At 47.3% G+C, this 19,559-nt stretch overlaps 1 protein-coding gene across 3 annotated transcripts in view; it reads right to left on the bottom strand.

Annotated features, from left to right (window-relative positions):
* NEURL1 (neuralized E3 ubiquitin protein ligase 1) overlaps window positions 1-19,559 on the bottom strand; it is a 278,432-nt gene that overhangs the window by 6,077 nt on the left and 252,796 nt on the right. For all 3 annotated transcript variants that reach the window (XM_030570453.1, XM_030570456.1, XM_030570455.1), the window contains one exon: window positions 1,069-1,215. In XM_030570453.1, the coding sequence (XP_030426313.1) occupies window positions 1,069-1,215 (147 nt within the window). The remainder of the gene's footprint in view (window positions 1-1,068; window positions 1,216-19,559) is intronic.

The following is a 19,559-nucleotide window of genomic DNA, read 5'->3' as shown; positions in this document are numbered from 1 at the left end:
GGCAGGAGTCTTGTGTTTTATTCTTGGTTCTGCCACTGATGCACAGCACGGCCTTCGGCAAGTCACTCCCCCTCTTTGCACCTTCTTTTCCTCATCCGGCAAATGGGCACCATAACTCTAAACCTAGCTCACCTGAGCTGTGGTGAAAGGCCCGATCTATGTTTGGAAAGGGGGCAGAGCTCCTGGCAAGGAAGGGGCTATAGAGATTCTGAGGGTGAGTAACGCTGCTTTTGTCATGGGATTGGTAGTAGAGCTGTGCAGTTTGCCTAGAGTTTAGGCCAAGACACTGCAACGAAACAGCTGCTCACTGCACCGGGGGCCAACAGGGGAAATGGGCTGTCTGATCACACGGCCAGCTGGCCCACAGAGGGAGTGCTGCAGTGTCCGAACGCTGTACAAACATTCACTATGGAGGGCACATTGGGTTGGCTGCTGTTTAACGGTTGGAAGGGAGGGAGGGCAGAGCTATGGTGGCAGCAGCTCTGAGACTGGTGCATTGTTTGGTGACATGAGCAGGGGACTGAGGCAAGTAACAGATTGTGAGTTCTCTGGGCAGGGATGTGCCTCGATGGCATGGGGCACTACCCTCCTACAAACAGCCACAACCTCTCGGTCCAACAGGAATTCTGCTTCCCTCCCTCACTGAGAGAGTGTGAGGCTGGATGGAAACTTCTGACCTCCTCTGGGATTCATGGTAACAGGGCCTGGTGCAGAATAGCAATGTAAACAGCCTCCAGGAATCTCCCCCGGGGCAGCTGCATTTCACAAGCAGGTGTACACAGTCTAGAAAGGTGGTTGTCCTCCTTTGAGATTTTTGATGATGAAAAAGGCTACAAAATTATTGCTGTCCAGTATCAAGGCATCTGGGCAGCTTCCATGTAAAAACATTCCCCTAGGGACTTCACGCATCTCTGGCTCTTCTCCCTTACTCACTTCGGGAGCTGATAGATGCATCGATGGATGCCGCTCCATGCATTTAGCGCACCAATGGGCATTGAACGGGGGACCTGGAAGTGTGGCAGTGCAGAATATGGCAGGGAACCGTGACTGTGGGCAGGGTAAACTCACCGCTGATAGAGCTGCAGAGCAGACCGGAGCCACACGTACTCAGGATTGGATCAGAAACCCCGCTGCAGAGAACCGTGGGGGAATTTGGGGCTGAAATGGGAGAGCTCGGTGTAGATGGGCCCAGTCGCTCGGCCAATATAGTGGAACCTGGACAATAAAACAAGCACACATGTGGTTTTTAAAAAAGCTTGTCATCATGAGATTATTCCAGACAGTAGGCCCTGCTCCTGCACAGGGCTACCTGCCCGGGCCTGGGCGTGTGTTGCTCCATCTGAGCCATGTGAAGTGCTATCACAGTGAGAGCTGGGGGTGAAATCCTGGCCTTACTGAAGTCAATGGGTGTTTTGCCACTGACGTCAGTGGGACCAGACCTCAACCCTTAGTTTCCATTCCTAACAAACCCATCCTAAGCCAGGCACAAGATGTCGCCTCGCCCCCCCACCCCCGACCCCCGATGCTATCAACTGGCCTAAAAGAGGTCTGAACGCACCCCTCCCACACACACACACCCACACCCACACATACATAAGCTGGATCCCTTTGAGCCAATGTAAAAGGTTCTGCAGTTTTAAATGTCGCTTTTCATTAAACGTCACCCACAGCCTCACCCTCCCATGCCCCAGCAGCGTCACATCCAGGGATGAGGAGAGGCCGCACTTGGCTGGCCAGGCTGGAGTGGAGCCCAAGGAGTGATTTCCCCTTGCTAATGAGTGCTGTACACCCCCAGAGCTTGGCACCACCAAGCTCACACCACGGCACTCAAGATCTGCCTTCCCAAGGGCCTGGCAGGCAGAAAAGCGCAAGTTCTGATCCCTGTCCTGTGCCATGTGCTGTGTGGCTTGAGCTGAATCATATCACCATCCTTGTCTATAAAAAAGGCAACTCCTTTGCAGCTGTTTGGAAGCCTCTGTTGTTCTCAGGTAACCCCCTGCCGGGACGTGGCCAGCTGGTGCTCAAAGGCAACAGACAGCAAATTAACGCAGGCACTCAAACTGGGAAATGAGAAAACAGGACAGGAAAGATTTGTACTAATTGGTCCTGCCTGGGCAGCTGACCCCTAAGAAACCCTGTAGATAGGAGCCTGCCAAGCAGCCAAAGGGGAAACCTGCTTGGGGCAAAGCGACCCAGACACTAAGAGCTGCAATAAGCAGATGCAACTCCCCTGACTGCGTGACAGGCCTGAGTGTGAGCCCTTCTTATGTTTGGGACGCGCTCGTCACAGGGCCCTGTCTGTGGAACCCTCTCTTAGTACAAAGCTACACGCCTGCTCCCAGCCACCGGAGGCAGAAGGTACTTGGCACACAGTTTCCAGCTGCTTGCTGGGGAAGCAGCCAGCTCTGCAGGGGAGCCCCAGAGACAGCATTACAAACATGCCGGCTCAGCCTGCTTCTTGTCCTGTTGCTATGATAATAATCAGCTGAAATGTCTCCCCAGAGGCAAATACAGACAATCACAGATGGTGACAAGGGTTCCCCCGCCCCTTCCCGTCCCCTGGGGAAGGTGGATGGGGTCTGCTAGGGAACCATACTACCAATGGCTGAGGGAGGATGGCTAATGGGGATCAGAGCAGCCACAAAGGAGCAACTGGTTGGTCTGGCATTCCAAGGTGTTCAGTCTCTTGTGGAAGAGACACCAGGGATAGTTCCCGACCTGAATTTAAATACCCACGGACGCTTAGCTTCCTTCCCATTACCATATATGGAGCTGAGACAGCAGGGTCTACAGCACAGTTCAATGAGTTGGCGGCTGCTTTCAAGTGAAAAAGGACCAGGAGGCCTGTGGGCAGCATCTTGCTTCAATTTCCTTGAGGGGGCCGGGTAAGGCTACCTGCACTTGGTAGTCAAAGCAGGCTAGAAACACTTCCTAGAGGCCAGCAGGTTGAGCCACCCAAAAGCCTCCTGTAGACAACTGACATTTAATCAAATGTCGGCCCTCAGCCAGGTATCTGACCCATATTTAATGTATCCAAGGTGCACTGCATGAGAAGGGCATTGGATGGGAGGCACAGAAAGTAAACTAGCCTGTTCTGCCTCTGTTTCCCTGTCGACACCACCAAAGAGCACGTGAAATGAAGGCCTGGCCCACCTGGCTCACTGCGTGTGGCATTACTTGTCTCACCTCTACCGCTGTTAAATGCCTTTCCTACTCGTTACATTCCTGCTCTGACAGCGTGCACTGGTAAACAGCCAGCTAGGCACTACACATAGCACACAGCACTGGGTCGCTGAAGAACGGGGACTGTAGGTTCTGTTCCTGCGCTGACACAGACTTGCTATGTGACCTCAGACAAGTCGCCTAGGGAGGCTTAGGCCCAGAGGCGCTATGCGAAATGGAGCTAAGAGCGGCAGTATATGCCTGAATTCATCAGTGTGGGTAACGTGCACTGACTTCCTCAGAGGGCAGCTGCCAAGCTGTCTTTGGAAAAGTCAGGCACCTTCTCCTACACCAAAGTGAGCAGTGCCGGAACTCCTCTTCCGCTGTCAGCCGAACGGCTCCTGAAATACGCTAGGACACCATGGTACAGCCCTCTTTCCCAGTCACTTTACTATGCACAGCAAGTCTTTGCGACAGAGCTTAAAAAGCAAGGGCCTCTCTCCTCTGCATGGATGCTGACGATCTCATGGCCATGGCCCTTTTCATGGCCCTCTCTCGGCAGCGTGCTGTACACCAGATGGCTGTGGGCCCCACTTTCAGAGGTGGCTGCATGTCAGTAATGCTGTTTGGATGCAGTCTTGGCGGTGACCAGCAGTAAGAGCAGCACGACGCTTTAAGCTGCATAAGTATTGAAAGTCTGTCTCTCCTTTACACAACTGCCTCCTCGCTTGGAGGTGTTACTGAGGCTAAACCTCTGCACATACACCCGCTATAGTAACGCAGCATTTCATACTGCCAAAAAGGTGTGTTTAATACATTCTAACAAGCTACCCGGTGTCACCATGTTTTATTAGCTGTATTGCTGTGTGCTGTTAAACAGCTGCTGCGTTGCACCCCACAAGTAGCTGTGTTTCAGCAATCCCTGTGTATTTTATTATATGAATGATATTACTTAGCAGTATCGTGTACATCACATCTTCAAAGCTCTGGAGAAATTTTAACTGAAGTCTTCTCAGAGCATGGTGAGGTCGGCACATCCGTCTGGGATATTCAAAGGGATTTGGGTGCCTAACTCGGTTAAGTTCCTTTGAAAATTCCTGCTGCTATCCTGTGAGTGTCTCAGTTTCCTTGAAGACAAGTGATTTTCTGACTTGAGTGAGCTTTATCACTGGGAGCTGGATTTGGGTCTCTGGCCAGGACGGAGCCTGTCAAGTCATCACTGGCCATAAGGGCTGGGCATGTCCTATTACATCAAGCATTCTATGCTGCCTGTAAGAGAATTTTCGTCATCTTGCTCCAAACCATACGGGGCCACCATGTAGATTATAAAACTCAACATCTGTGTGTTTTTATTTTACATTGGGATGGTTAACACAGGCAGCCGACGGCTCTTGGGACTATTACCTGGCACGGTTCATTGCTCTTCTCAGAGTGCACAACAAAACCAGCAAGGGACTTCTTCCTTATGCCCCCAGCATTTTCCCCTTATGGTATCAGAGAACACCAACCCATGCCCTCGGTCCAGCACTGTCACATAGCAACTGCTGAGGCAGGGCGTGGGAGCCTACAGTAACCTAATATTGCCAGTCTCAGCCTGCATGTGACCAAATGTTTCTATCGATAATTGCTGCCTTCCCCTGGAACATTCTCTGTGCCCTGGTGTGCGGGGGGGATGCTTCACACATATTTCATTACCTTTTTGGAACATTTCAGCTCCTTCATGTTGATTCTGCAATGTGCCAAGGCAGGACTGTCAGGGAGCTGACACTATTATGAGAAAAGCTGAAGGACCCAAAAGGTCCCTTTCTGGGAACAACGCAGCTCCAGGACTGCAGACTGTCAGCTTAGATGCTCCCATGTTCCAGACCTGCTGTGATTCCCAGTCCTGTCATTCAGCTCTGCAACCAACCTTCCTCCCTTTATCTTGTTTTCATCTGCCACAGACAGCACAGTTGGGTGACTCTTCCTCCCATCTGATAGGAGGAGGCACATAGAAAAGCCACCTCAGAAGCTGCAGTTCTAACCAGCTGAGTCAGCGTCTGCACAGTGTTCTCTGTGCTGCTTCACAGAACTGACAAGGCTGCTAGGTCTGCAGGGACCTAGGGCATCAGCCTTGTTCTGAAGTGCACATGACATGGGTACGTTGGTGTAGATCATGGCCTCCCTCCACTCTGTCTGCTCCCTTCTCGGAAATATACAAGAATGCCAGCCTGGTGCTGAGAGATGCTCAGCACCCACATCTTCCATTTAAGTCAGTGGGAGTGGCAGGTGTTCAGTATTTCTCAGCCCCCTGGAGAACCTATTCCTCAGGCTTGGAAAGAATGAATCAGCTGTGTGTGTCCATGACTCAAACTTAACACTCTGGAGTCGTTGGAAGTATCAGGTTGCCACCAGCATAGCTGGCATTTTATCCATTATGCCGCCCTTGCCGGGGGGGGGGGGGTGGAGGGTGGTGATCAGATTATTCTGTTCACGGTGGGTGGGAGGTGCGGGGAGAAAGGGGGGCAAGCGCTGATCTGCGGGGCCAGCTGGCAGGCAGGAGGCACTGGGGAGGTGGAGAGGAGCTGATGAGGGGGCTGATGGTGGGTGCTTAGCACCCACCATTTTTTCCCCATGGGTGCTCCAGCCACGGGGCACCCACGGAGTTGGCGCCTATGCTCAGATGAAAGGCAGAACTGGAGCCTGGAGGGCTGGCTACTCAAGGATGTGAAGGAGCTGCATAGAGCCTATGTTCACAGACACCAGCAATGGACCGTCTCCAGTCTGATGGATGATCTAGCAGTAAACGGAGCTAATGGATAACACATACTGTAAACAAGCCCAGCGGGGCATAGATCACAGCACAGTCACTATACACACAACAAAGGGGAACATTCACTAGCCAGAGACGTTTACAAAACAAAACACTGCTTCTCATCCAATCAACCTGGATGACGTTCCCATCATCAGGCTCAGGTCAGGTTTTGTTCCTAACAACAGCTGACAGCTCACCTCATTAAACTGAAAACAAACACATGCAGCTGAATGCTCTTTTCCTGGGCTGGTCAGAGGTGCCTCTAATGTTACAGACCATGTATGAAATGAAGAAGATCCTGGTCGACAGCCATTGGCACATTAGAACTCTCCACAATCAGACTAAAGCTAGTCTCTGCTGGAGACAAAGCAACGAACACCCAGGGAACTAAGGGCCACTCCCCCACACCCGTATCTCACCCCCTTCTGCTCCAAATGCAAGGCTCTTTGCTTTGACCTTGCCTTCTCCAACATAAATATATAGCAACCAGTCTATTAAAATAGCCCTACCAAAACAAGCCACTCCATTGTGCCTGTTTCTGCCCCCGTGGGAGAAGCCACCACACACACATTTGCAACAGTATCACACTGTTGACTCATATTAAGCTTGTGGTCTACTATGACCCCTCGATCTCTTTCTGCCATACTCCTTCCTAGACAGTCTCTTCCCATTCTGTATGTGTGAAACTGATTGTTCCTTCCTAAGTGGAGCACTTTGCATTTATCTTTATTGAACTTCGTCCTGTTTACCTCAGACCATTTCTCCAATTTGTCCAGATCATTTTGAATTTTGACCCTGTCCTCCAAAGCAGTTGCAATCCCTCCCAGTTTGGTATCGTCCGCAAACTTAATAAGCGTACTTTCTATGCCAACATCTTCATCAACGATTTAGATGTTGGCATAGAAAGTACTCTTATTAAGTTTGCGGACGATACCAAACTGGGAGGGATTGCAACTGCTTTGGAGGACAGGGTCAAAATTCAAAATGATCTGGACAAATTGGAGAAATGGTCTGAGGTAAACAGGACGAAGTTCAATAAAGATAAATGCAAAGTGCTCCACTTAGAAAGGAACAATCAGTTTCACACATACAGAATGGGAAGAGACTGTCTAGAAAGGAGTATGGCAGAAAGAGATCTAGGGGTCATAGTAGACCACAAGCTTAATATGAGTCAACAGTGTGATACTGTTGCAAAAAAAGCAAACGTGATTCTGGGATGCATTAACAGGTGTGTTGTAAACAAGATACGAGAAGTCATTCTTCCGCTTTACTCAGCGCTGGTTAGGCCTCAGCTGGAGTATTGTGTCCAGTTCTGGGCACCGCATTTCAAGAAAGATGTGGAGAAATTGGAGAGGGTCCAGAGAAGAGCAACAAGAATGATTAAAGGTCTTGAGAACATGACCTATAAAGGAAGGCTGAAGGAATTGGGTTTGTTTAGTTTGGAAAAGATAAGACTCGGAGGGGACATGATAGCAGTTTTCAGGTACCTAAAAGGGTGTCATCAGGAGGAGAGAGAAAACTTGTTCACCTTAGCCTCCAATGATAGAACAAGAAGCAATGGGCTTAAACTGCAGCAAGGGAGATTTAGGTTGGACATTAGGAAAAAGTTCCTAACTGTCAGGGTAGTTAAACACTGGAATAGATTGCCTAGGGAAGTTGTGGAATCTCCATCTCTGGAGATATTTAAGAGTAGGTTAGATAAATGTCTATTAGGGATGGTCTAGACAGTATTTGGTCCTGCCAAGAGGGCAGGGGACTGGACTCGAAGACCTCTCGAGGTCCCTTCCAGTCCTAGAATCTATGAGTCTATGACAGCTGCTAGTCACGTTGATTAACGCACTGCTGGAGGCGCTCAAGATATGCTAGTGTCGAGTGTGGTATAAGAACCACTACAGGACACAATAGAATTACAGTAACTGGCTCTGATTAATTCTAAACACACACGTATATTCAAGCCCAAACCCTGCCATCATGTGTGTGAACATGGAACTCTACAGGACCAGCTGTGTACATCTGAGGGCAGGATCTGGGCCTTTAAAATATCAACTCTAAATATTGGAACATTCTTCTGCTCCTGAGACGACTAACATTATGGCTTGCAGGGCCTGATCCGATATACACTGAACTCGCTGAAAAGATGCCCATTGACTTCAGTGGGCTTTGGATTAGGCCCATATACCAGTAGGTTTATTCAGGGCCTCTCAGAGGGCGTGGGGGGACAAGTGGGGCAATTTGCCCCAGGCTCAGGGGCCTGCATGGACCCCCATGAGAGTTTTTCGGGGCCCCTGGAGCAGAGTCCTTCACTCGCTCTGGGGGCCCCGGAAAACTCTCATGGGGCCTGGGCCCCCAGAGCTTCTTCTGCTCCCGATCTTCACCGGCGGGGGTCCTTCCACTCCGTGGTGGAAGGGCCCCCTGCCGTCGAATTACCGCTGAAACAGGACCCACCGCCGAAGTGCAGCTGGGTCTTTGGTGGTAATTCGGCAGTGGGGGGCCTTTCCATTCCGGGACCCGCTGCTGAAGTGCCCCGAAGACCTGTGGTGGGAGCCCCCTGCCGCCGAATTACTGCAGAAGACCCAGCTGCACTTCGGTGGCAGGGGGCCCCCGCTTTGGTGGTAATTCGGCGGCAGGGGGCCACCACCGCGGGTCTTTGGGGCACTTCCGCGGCAGGTCCCGGAGCGGAAGGACCCCCCGCCACCAACTTACTGCTGAAGCAGGGGCCCCCCACCGCCGAAGACCCCAGGCCCCAGAATCCTCTGGGCGGCTCTGGGTTTATTGGCACCATTTTCAAACCACTAGTATCAGCTAAAGGCCAGTGCTGATTGAACAACAGGTAATAACGATCCTCTGCATTTCTGCAATATCTCCATGAGAGGATCACAAAGCTCTTAACTTTTAAATGAATGAATCCTCCCAGCACCCCTGAGAAGGAAGAGAGTATAACTGTTAACTGCATTACTAAACCCATTTTGCAGAGAATACTTAAGCTTGACCAAGATGCACCAGCTGTGGGCAACATGGATGCTTTGGCTTTTGATCCAAGTGACAAGTCATTCATCAAAGGGAACCTCAAGTGCTGAGTTCACTCTCAGCAGAGATCAGTCACAGCCTATGTTTTTCCCACTATTAAGCAGCCTTTTCTTTGCTAAGGCTGTCTTTCGACTGTGGCTGTTGAAGTGCTGGTGGGAATTGGTCTCCAAGCTCCTTTGGGGAAGGTGCACTGTTTGAGGAGAGGATGGCTCCTAAATTGGGAAACAGTGTAGCAAAGACAATACAGTATTTATAGACTATCAGGGCTGGAAGGGACCTCAGGAGGTCATCTAGTCCAGCTCCCAGCAGGACCTATCCCCAGACAGATTTGCCCCAGATTCCGAAGTGGCCCCTTCAAAGATTGAACTCACAACCCTGGGTTTAGTAGGTGAATGCTCAAACCACTGACCTATCCCTCCCCAACAGTACCCAGATCCTATGGTGATGGACTCCTAGAAATGTGGGCAATAACATTGCATGGGAAGTCTAGTCTTGAACATATCAAATTCCTATATTCACTGGTTTTGCAATGTGAATCACTCAGATGCCCTAGCAATGGCATTGGCCAAGTAATTAAATGGTAATGAATGCTCAAGGCAAGATTACAAAAGTGATTCATTTAAAACTACCCCCCCCAAGCCCTTGCCCCCTGGCACCTTGCCAAAAGATTCTCCTTTAGGACTAAAATTTGCTGGACTGGATCTCAGCTGAACGATGGGGTAATTTTGAAAGTTTAAGGGAGATCCCTTGTGAGATTGAGGGGAGAAAAATACACTTGCCCCATTGTAAAGAAATAAAGATTATTTCTATGCTTGCTTTCCACAGTTAACTCAAAAATGGGCAAACACTGAGATTTGCTGTTGTGTTTATCGCTCACCAAGCCCCTGAGAAGGACTGAGAAAAAACAGCTGGATACCAATAGTGATGTGTCATGCAAACATTTCTTTCAAAGCTGTTCAGTGGGTGCTTAATCAGATGTGAGTAGAGATGCTATGGGATGGTTGTGGGTTAGCCCAGGGGGCCATGAATCTAAAGCCTTTATAATACACTTCTCACCATGGTACCTAACCCTGGAATGGCTGACACAGAGGGCCATGGCCATTTCCCAGCCCAAGGCCAGGATGATGGCAACAGAGTGAGCTCTAGGGTGGCTTGATCAAAAGCCCTTCAGACTCAATGGCCAGATACCCAGTCACTGCATGGGATTGGGACCAGGCCTGTGATGCCTAACATGCTACCACTGTGTAGGAGGATGGTTTTAGTGTATGTGCAATGTCCCTCAGGCAGCACGGGACCAGGATTCATCACCAAATTTGATCCGCTAGTTGGATCATTGGCTTCCCTGGTTTGGGCTGGGTACTGACAGGGAGTGCCATGTAGGGTGACCAGATGTCCCAATACTGGGGGCTTTGTCTTATATAGGTGCCAATTACCCCCCATCCTGATTTTTCACCCTTGCTATCTGGTCACCCTAATGCCATGTGAATGCTGATCCATGGACAGTGAGGGAAGATTACTCAGCACTTGTACAAGGAAAGGGATGTAAATCATTACTGACTCACTATCTTCTTTCCCTGATCACTAGCTACAGCATTATACACCCTTGTATACCTTCAAGGCCTAACCTACAAGCCTCGAATGCACAAGACTCCCTCCATGTCAGCGGGGTCTGCTCACAGAAATGTACTCCACATGCTTAGAACTAACACGGCTTTGAAGAGAAAATAAGTTGGAAAGAAACATTTATGTCGTAGGCTGGTGCTTTCCCTTTTAAATAGGAACAACCCCCCCGCCCGCTTTGCTGAAAGAAGAACAGTAGTGAACATGGGCCCATCCGTGCTTTGTGGCAGGATCTAACACTGTAAATGCTTTGTGGTAGCACACAACGCCCCTGGCAAACACTAGCTCGGGTGGTTGATTGGGTTTCAGTTATTTGCATTACCTGCCAATGCTTTTATGAGTGTTAGTCAAGCATCATAAATATAACATTCACCCAAACGGTACAACCTGCAGGGCTGTATTTATCAGGGATGTTCCTAGTCTGCAAACTCAAATTTAGCTCTTCTTTCTCCGTATATTAGCAGCAAACCACCATCTCAATTCAGCCTTATGCTGTCATTATTTATGGGTTGTTTTTTTTAATGGGCTCATACTACCGGGGACTGGACTGGCCTGTTAAGTTTAGACCTTCCCCAAACAATGTAGTCAATGAATATTCCACCCTGGGTGCCACTTTCTCATCATCTGTGGTAGAATTAGAAGTGCATGAAGGAACCGCAACCTTATATGACCTATAGCTATGTCTCCACTGTGCATGTCATTGGCACTTTGACTGCCCTTCCCCCCCATGTGTAACACTTTGGCTGTGTAAAGAGACTATCCAGTAAAGACCAGTTAACTACCTTATTGTAACTGGTTCTTCTAGAGGTTTTGTCCAGGTGGATTCCATTTCTAGCATGTAGCCCTGCAGCCAGATCTTGCCTACAATGGGGGACTACACACCACAAATAGGAGCTAGAGCCAGAAAGACTCAAAGGAGAACTGATGCTTGACTACAGTTTAAAACTGGGATTTTCAAAGGTGCATAAAAGAGTTTGTTGCCTAACCTGCATCGTAGGCCAATGGAAGTTGGGCACCTAACTAGCTTAGAGAACTTTAGCAATCCCACCCTTCACTTTCACTTGTTAGGGGCCAGATTATTCTAAAAAAAGCTCAGCAGCTCCCCTAAAAATACATACACACACACACACACGCTCTCTCTCTCTCTCTCTCCCTCTCTCTCTCTCTCAAAAACTTGGCCATTTGTTTTAGTGCCTAAATAGGAGCTGAGTTCTTTTACAAATCTGGTCCCAGTTGTAGGTGTTTTCTGGAAAACTCTGTTCCTAGGAAGGGTTTGTCCCAGCATATGTGGGTATCTGCACCATTTCAGGGTTATGCCATTCATGATGATAAAAGCTAAGCCCCACAAACCTATGCACGTGCTTAATCATTCATATAGCAAGTAGTTCCATTGGAGGCCTTGGGGGGGGTCTCCTTGTTCAGCATGGTAAAGCCCAGTTGATACCAGACATCACACCCCCGGAGGCTGCCCTGCAACAGACTTGGGAGGACCAATGGCCTGTACAATGGGCAACCACAGAGTGGAGGCTGAGCACACTTGCGAATGGCCCAGAGCGCTAGTCATCTCCAGACTAAGATGAAAACCCTCTCAGGAGCTAATTGCAGGTGGGGGGACCCAGAGCACAGGCACACAGGGAGAGAGACAGGGAGGTGTTGATGGAGAAAGCAAGGGCAAGGCTCCCCTGCCAAAAGAACCATATAAATCTGTAACATTTCGGGGCAGGGGGGGCAGGAATCAGTTCAGCGCTCTCCTTACTGATCTCCACTGTCTTCCATGGCACAGGTGGACATAGGGCTTCAGCAAAGCTAATCATCTATGGGCCACGTCATAATGGATCTGCAGTGACTTCACCCCCCCCCCCCCAACGCTTCCGATGGAGGAAGATTACAGCCACAGCTTAAAGCGATACCAGGTGAACACTGGGTTACGAAGGGGAACACAACAGAAAGTTCACCTCCTATGGAAGAATTCAGAGCCAAAAAACCTGAGCTGCCAAGAGTTGGGGTTTTGGGATTGTCTTGCTTGAAAAAACCCTGAAAATCATGTGTCTTGCTCTGTTATGACAATGACTATTAACTTCAGAGCTCTCAGGACTAATCTTATATTAAACACCACCTTTCTGTGGCAGAAAGTCCAGCCCTATCCTCATTGCCATAGGAGTGTCATATAAAGGCCGTTTGGCTCAAACACGCCAGTATTGTGAAGGTAGATGCTCTTTTCTGAACAAGAAGGAAACAGCCATCAGGTCCAATGCTTGAAAGTTCAGAACTCATCCAGCAGAGATTGCCAGTACTGAGATGGCAGCTGGGGGTGGGGGGAGAACCATCTAATCGCACTGAAAACTTTCCCCTCTTCCTCACTGCTCCTCTGAGTTTCTATCGCGTATTTCTTTGGGAGAAAAGAAAAACTGGGTGTTATCAGGCGTTTAGTCTATTCTGTCACTCTTGCAAGTAGCCAGAATCATTAACTCATGCCAGTGCTAGTCCAAGATTTATGCAGGCTTGATCTTTCATGACAGATGAGCTATAATTCCAAGAGGATGGTAAATTATCCCATATGCAGTTTATTCAATGCAGACAAGCAAAGGCGTGGTGAGATAAGGGAGATCCATATATCACTGATTATGAACAGCTCATTGAATCCAGGGATATTTTATTATCCTGATGGTGATAAAGACTTAATTGCCATTGTCATGGAGGAATGAGTGCAAAGGGGAAGCACTTACAGCGTTATATGATTTCTGCGCAGGCTGAGTCCCACAGCTGTCACTCGAAGAAGTTGTGTTTGTTTTACTCAGTTGTAATCTATGGGAAGTAGATATGCTCCAAATAACACTCATCTAAAGTCTCATCCTGAGAGGTGCTGAGTGCCTATAATTCCCACCAGCTTCAGTGACAGCTGCAGAAGGGTCAACAACACACAGGATCTGGCTGTGAACAAAGGGGAGTACGACAGAGTGGAACCCCAGCTCCAAAACTTCACATAACTTGCTACAGCAGATAGTGCCAGGTCCTTGTCCTGTGTCTAACCCACACGGCCAAATTCCACACACCAGGAAACGCGCTCATTTTATTTGGCTCCTGGAAATAGACATCATGCCACCATGAGCTGTAGGTAGATCAGAACTCAGTCACCCATGCCTGCCAGGAGCGTGTCTGCAGTTCACCCAGGGGGGATCTGAGAGGCAGGACTCCTCTGTTCTTTCCACTGACATGGCAATTCAATTATACTCTACATGTGTCAGCTGAGGGTCTCAGACTGAGGCCTCTCATTATGCCCACTAGCTTTTTTAAAGTAAATGGGGAAACTGAGGCACAGATCAGTGAAGTGAGTTATCTAAGATCACACAGGCAGTCTGAGGCAGAGGCAAAGAGAGAAGCTAACTCCAAAATCCCTTCCACATCTAAAGCCTTCCTATAGCTTGGCTCCTTCCTCTGTATAAAGGACATGAATTGATAATGCAGCTATGCCTCCAAGGCCGTTGGGTGGGTTAATTAGAGTTTGTAAAAAGTCTGGAGATCTTTGGCTGAAAGGTGCTGTGGATGTGTACAGAGACATGGTGTTCCCTGGCACATCACCAGCACTGATACGAGAGAAAGAAAATGATGAGGCAAGCCCGACGCTGTAGCGCGAAGGTTCTTCTCCAAAGCATGTTTGCTAAAAAGCCGACTACCCAGTTTTGTATGATCTGTGCTAGCACAGCTTCTCATTATGTTAATTTCACTTTTAAATGAAGGGGAAATGGAAGGTACACAGAGAATGCAATATTCCTGAGAATCTCTTACAAATTAGCATTAGTAATGCCTGCCTTATTTGCTGAGAAAAATAAAACCCAGCCTGACGGAAGGATTTAGCCAACCTGGGCATTTGACACACATTAATTTCTTTCCAAGACGTGTTGACCATTTTAAAAATTTTAGACATATACCAGAAACCCCCCAAAATGTTTCCAAATGGATTCTGCTAAAGCAATAAAGTGCCGTTTGCCCTGCGGTTCACCAGAACTTCAGGCAGTTAATGCCATAGAATGCAGGGCTGTTAAATCCGTATCTCTTTAATGAGGCCATTTTCCATAGACAAAATCAAAAACATGGGCCATAAAACTCTGGGGCACTCCCTAAGTGAATGCTTGTTAAAGGAAGAGGCCCATTATATGCAATTTTGTGCAATAATGTTATGCATTTAGCAGTAGGGTATTTTGTAGTATATTTATTTTAACCCATTGATTACTGGCAGTTTCCAAATGGCCAGAGTGATACAAGACTCCCATGGTTCAGATTCCAAAGGTAGAGCAGGGTAATGTACTGGCTGTGTCCATGATCATGTTGCCCTCTGGTGGCTAGATCACAGGACCTACTGCCTCACAGATCTCCTTTATCTCACATGTCAGAGACTCGTTTGTTTGGTGCTGAAGATACAGGATTCTAGTTCTAGTTCCCCACCTAGATGTGTGATTTATCCAACAACTGTACACACCATCTGCAGCACAGAGACGCACAGGCAACTACTGCGCACACAAATCCTCGTTTAGACACAACTGAGCTAGTGCAGGTGAATTAAACATGCTTGCGCACATATTAGCGGATATTTGGGGAGATGTTTTCTTGAACAAGTGCTGTGTTGTGAGTTGTTTCTGGGGTCCAAGATGAGGAAAGACAGTGGCGGCTGCAGACCAGCAGCAGTGATACAAGGACCATTTCCTCAGAAAGGCTGGCTAACCATAGCAGGACTGTAGGGGATACTGGCTCAGCTTTGCAGCCCCCTGCAGAGGCAGAGGGGCATCAGGTCAGCCAGCTGCCCTGAAGATCCCAGGAAAGGGAGGGGACAACCTCCCTCTGCCAGAAACTTTGGGAGGGTAGATGCAGAAGATGCATCAAGAAAACAGTGGATATGGAGGTCCTGGTGAGGAAAGGAGGAGTCTCAGCTAGGGAGTGAGTTCAGTCTCCATAAACCCAGCTGTGCCTTGTGGACCACTACCGGTCTATGAAAAGCTGCTCGGTCATATGGTGCTGGCTTGTCCACCTTGTTTCCAGCTGAAACAGAACCAAAGTGACAGAAAACTAAACGAAAAGCAAAACAGGACAGTGCACGTAGCTTTATAAACCAGCACAAGGCAATTGCCATGTGTCAGCAACTGCCACAGCTACCTGCGAGATCTTACTTGATTTCACTTGGGAGATGGATGTGACTGCATGGAACAAGCTCTCGATTAAGATGTGGACCACATGCAGGAAAGCTTAGGGACCCCATGCCATGACTTATTGAGTCTCTGGCTTCTCTTCTGACACTGCCGATAAGGGTCCCAGTTAGTGCCAATCATGATTACATTTGTGTGATGGAATACAACCAGCCAACTAATAACTGGCCTGAATCTCCCTTCCCACTGAGCATTCGTCAGAAGGTAACAATCCTTAGCCACTAATGGTCTACACCAGATTTAAATTAATGACCTAAAGACTCTGTATGCCATTATTCCTGTCATTCAGTGCCTCACACTGCCTCTTTTACCCATATATTAATGAAGTGCCTGCTTGTTTGTTTTTTAATTACCTACAAGGCAACTTTGATCTCTATGCAAAGTTCACTTCTCCAGGGAAGCTCAAAAACAATTCGTTGCATGGAAGCAATTCATTCTGAGATACAGCAAAGTTAAAAAAAATAATGTACCACCCCTTGGCTTCCCAATGAGTTTCTACAGAGACTTACTGCAGCTTATGCTCCTCCAGACATGAGTCATAACTTCCAAAACCTTCTGAGGTCAATCAATTTTACTTTCTAAAATTAATTACAATGTAAAAGGCAGCCCAGTATATTCAGTCCGGTTCACTTCAGGCTTTCAGGGCTCTCAATAAACCTTTGCCTGATCCAAGACACTTACTAGCAAAAGCTGGGAACAGTAAATCACTGTTGTAATATGCTGGTCGTGTCCACTTTACAAGAACATTAAACCTGAAACAGTGAAGTTGCTAAGTTCCAGGTTGTTTTGGTTGCACCATGGGCTGCTTCTTCCTCTTTTAATGTTCTCTCACAATTGAAGCACAGTGTCCTTTCTCTGTTATGAAGCTTTCCTGGGTTGGGGTGAGGGTAGAAAGGGGAACATACAACATTAGGTTCCATATATGGTATGCAAAGCCTGTGTTTCATTTCTACTTGGCTACTCAGTCTCCTAGAGATCAGTAACATTCTAGTCCTCTGTTTTGTGAACGCTTCCCTTATACACGACAGAGTCACAGAATTTAAGGTCACACTGGACTATTGTGATAGGCTAGTTTAGCTGCCTGCACAACATAACCCAGAGAATTTCATCCAGAAAATTCATGCACCAAGATCAGTAATTTGTGGTTGAACTGGAGCAAATCTTGGAGGAAGAATCCACCACATCCCTGAAAATCTGTTCCAATGGCTAATTACCCTCACTGTAATTACCCTTATTTCAAGTCTGAATTTGTCTAGCTTCAGTTTCCAGCACTGGATTGTCTTATGACTTTGTCTACTACTTTAGAGAGCTTGTACTGCCAGATATCACTTCCCCATGTGGGTACTTTTACATTGTGATCCAGTTGCCTTCTACAGCTTTGCTTTGAACTCTGAGCTCCTTACCTCTTTCATTGCACATCTCTGCAGCCTCTCACCCAACTGCGACGGTGCTTGGAGCTTTTTTTTTTTTCTCCTTGGCTGAAAGATTAATTAATCTTAATTTCCTGGTTTATTACTTCCTTTAGGATGAATTTAGTTCTAGTGAATTGTACTGGATTGATAAAGACTGAAGACAACACCCCTGTTTATTGTACCAGTCTCAGGCCTTGATCTTGATCAGGCAGGTGCAGCGGTTTCCTCATGTGGAATTGTTTCTATGATACTACAGCACTTCTCAATCCTTAGCCCAGGAAATAACTCTGGTATCTCGGATACCGGTGGGACAGCTGCTGTTGGTAAATGTTGACTTTGTGACGGCAATTACAGTCATCAGATGACAATGACTTTCATTTGTCATCATCCTGAGTCACAGCCAAATGGCTGATCTAGAGGTGGAAAGGTCAGTATCTAATAATCAGTCTCCTGAGCCATCCAATCCTCTAATTCACCTTTCTTATAGACTCATAGACTCATAGACTCTAGGACTGGAAGGGACCTCGAGAGGTCATCGAGTCCAGTCCCCTGCCCTCATGGCAGGACCAAATACCGTCTAGACCATCCCTGATAGACATTTATCTAACGTACTCTTAAATATCTCCAGTGATGGAGATTCCACAACTTCCCTAGGCAATCTATTCCAGTGTTTAACTACCCTGACAGTCAGGAACTTTTTCCTAATGTCCAACCTAAACCTCCCTTGCTGCAGTTTAAGCCCATTGCTTCTTGTTCTATCATTGGAGGCTAAGGTGAACAAGTTTTCTCCCTCCTCCTGATGACACCCTTTTAGATACCTGAAAACTGCTATCATGTCCCCTCTCAGTCTTCTCTTTTCCAAACTAAACAAACCCAATTCCTTCAGCCTTCCTTCATAGGTCATGTTCTCAAGACCTTTAATCATTCTTGTTGCTCTTCTCTGGACCCTCTCCAATTTCTCCACATCTTTCTTGAAATGCGGTGCCCAGAACTGGACACAATACTCCAGTTGAGGCCTAACCAGCGCAGAGTAAAGCGGAAGAATGACTTCTCGTGTCTTGTTTACAACACACCTGTTAATGCATCCCAGAATCACGTTTGCTTTTTTTGCAACAGTATCACACTGTTCACTCATATTAAGCTTGTGGTCCACTATGACCCCTAGATCTCTTTCTGCCATACTCCTTCCTAGACAGTCTCTTCCCATTCTGTATGTGTGAAACTGATTGTTCCTTCCTAAGTGGAGCACTTTGCATTTATCTTTATTGAACTTCATCCTGTTTACCTCAGACCATTTCTCCAATTTGTCCAGATCATTTTGAATTTTGACTCTGTCCTCCAGAGCAGTTGCAATCCCTCCCAGTTTGGAATCGTCCGCAAACTTAATAAGCGTACTTCTTAATTCTTCTAATTGTGCAGTGGCGCTGCCAGTGGCCAGGAATAATTTTATCTGTATTGCAGAAAAAGCAGAAAGGCTGGAGAGGAGAAAGAAACACTTTGACTTTAAATTCCCGGCTTTTGGAGTTAATGTCACAGCTCTTTGTTCCTTTAATTCAGTGTGGTGGGAAACATGCAAAAAGTCTATTACGAGAACAAGAAATGAAGGCAAAAAAAAATAGTGCAAAAAGCACCATTATGGTTGCTTATTCTAGTGCAGCAAATATTATAAAGCAGATGTAAATCTCTTCCTAGGGGTATCACTCAAGCCCTTACTTAAATCTGCTTTATAATATTTGCTGCAGTAGAATAAGCAACCATAATGGTGCTTTTTGCACTATTTGTGCCTTCATTTCTTGTTCTCGTAATAGACTTTTTGCATGTTTCCCATTGACTGCCAGAGAAGATGGATATAAATGACATTTCTTACACTTCAGATTCACTATGGCATCATAGAAGCTAGAGACAGGAATACTCTATTAGCTCCCTAGTTCATCCTCCGGCCTGGACACAATCGATTCATATGACTGATCCTGTAACTAGAGCATCATGAAGTGACTAGTATGGGTGAGAGTCTGATAACTGCTCTGTATGAACAGCCCAACTGTGTTAAAAACACTGACATTTTACAACAATCCAACCTAAGGCTGCAAAGTTACATTTATGGTTTAGGCATGTCTTATAATGTAGGCAGTGCAAATGTCATAACATTGTACTGGATGATGCTAGTTACCGTCTAGCCAGCATTACAATAGATGTACCAGCAGAGGGATCCTTATCCTTCCTTTGGGGACATTAGATTAATGCCAACACTTACACTCCCATTTAAAAAAATTCTAGCTTGTCCTCTTATAACCGCATTCAGGAGACAGTTACCATGTGTGCTCATGATACTGCCAGCAAAACGGG

The sequence above is a fragment of the Gopherus evgoodei genome, chromosome 7 (genome assembly GCF_007399415.2).
Source record: "Gopherus evgoodei ecotype Sinaloan lineage chromosome 7, rGopEvg1_v1.p, whole genome shotgun sequence".
NCBI classification, from domain to species: Eukaryota; Metazoa; Chordata; order Testudines; family Testudinidae; genus Gopherus; species Gopherus evgoodei.
The sequence above is the reverse complement of the archived record's forward strand: the minus strand, read 5'-3'. Positions and strand labels throughout refer to the sequence as shown.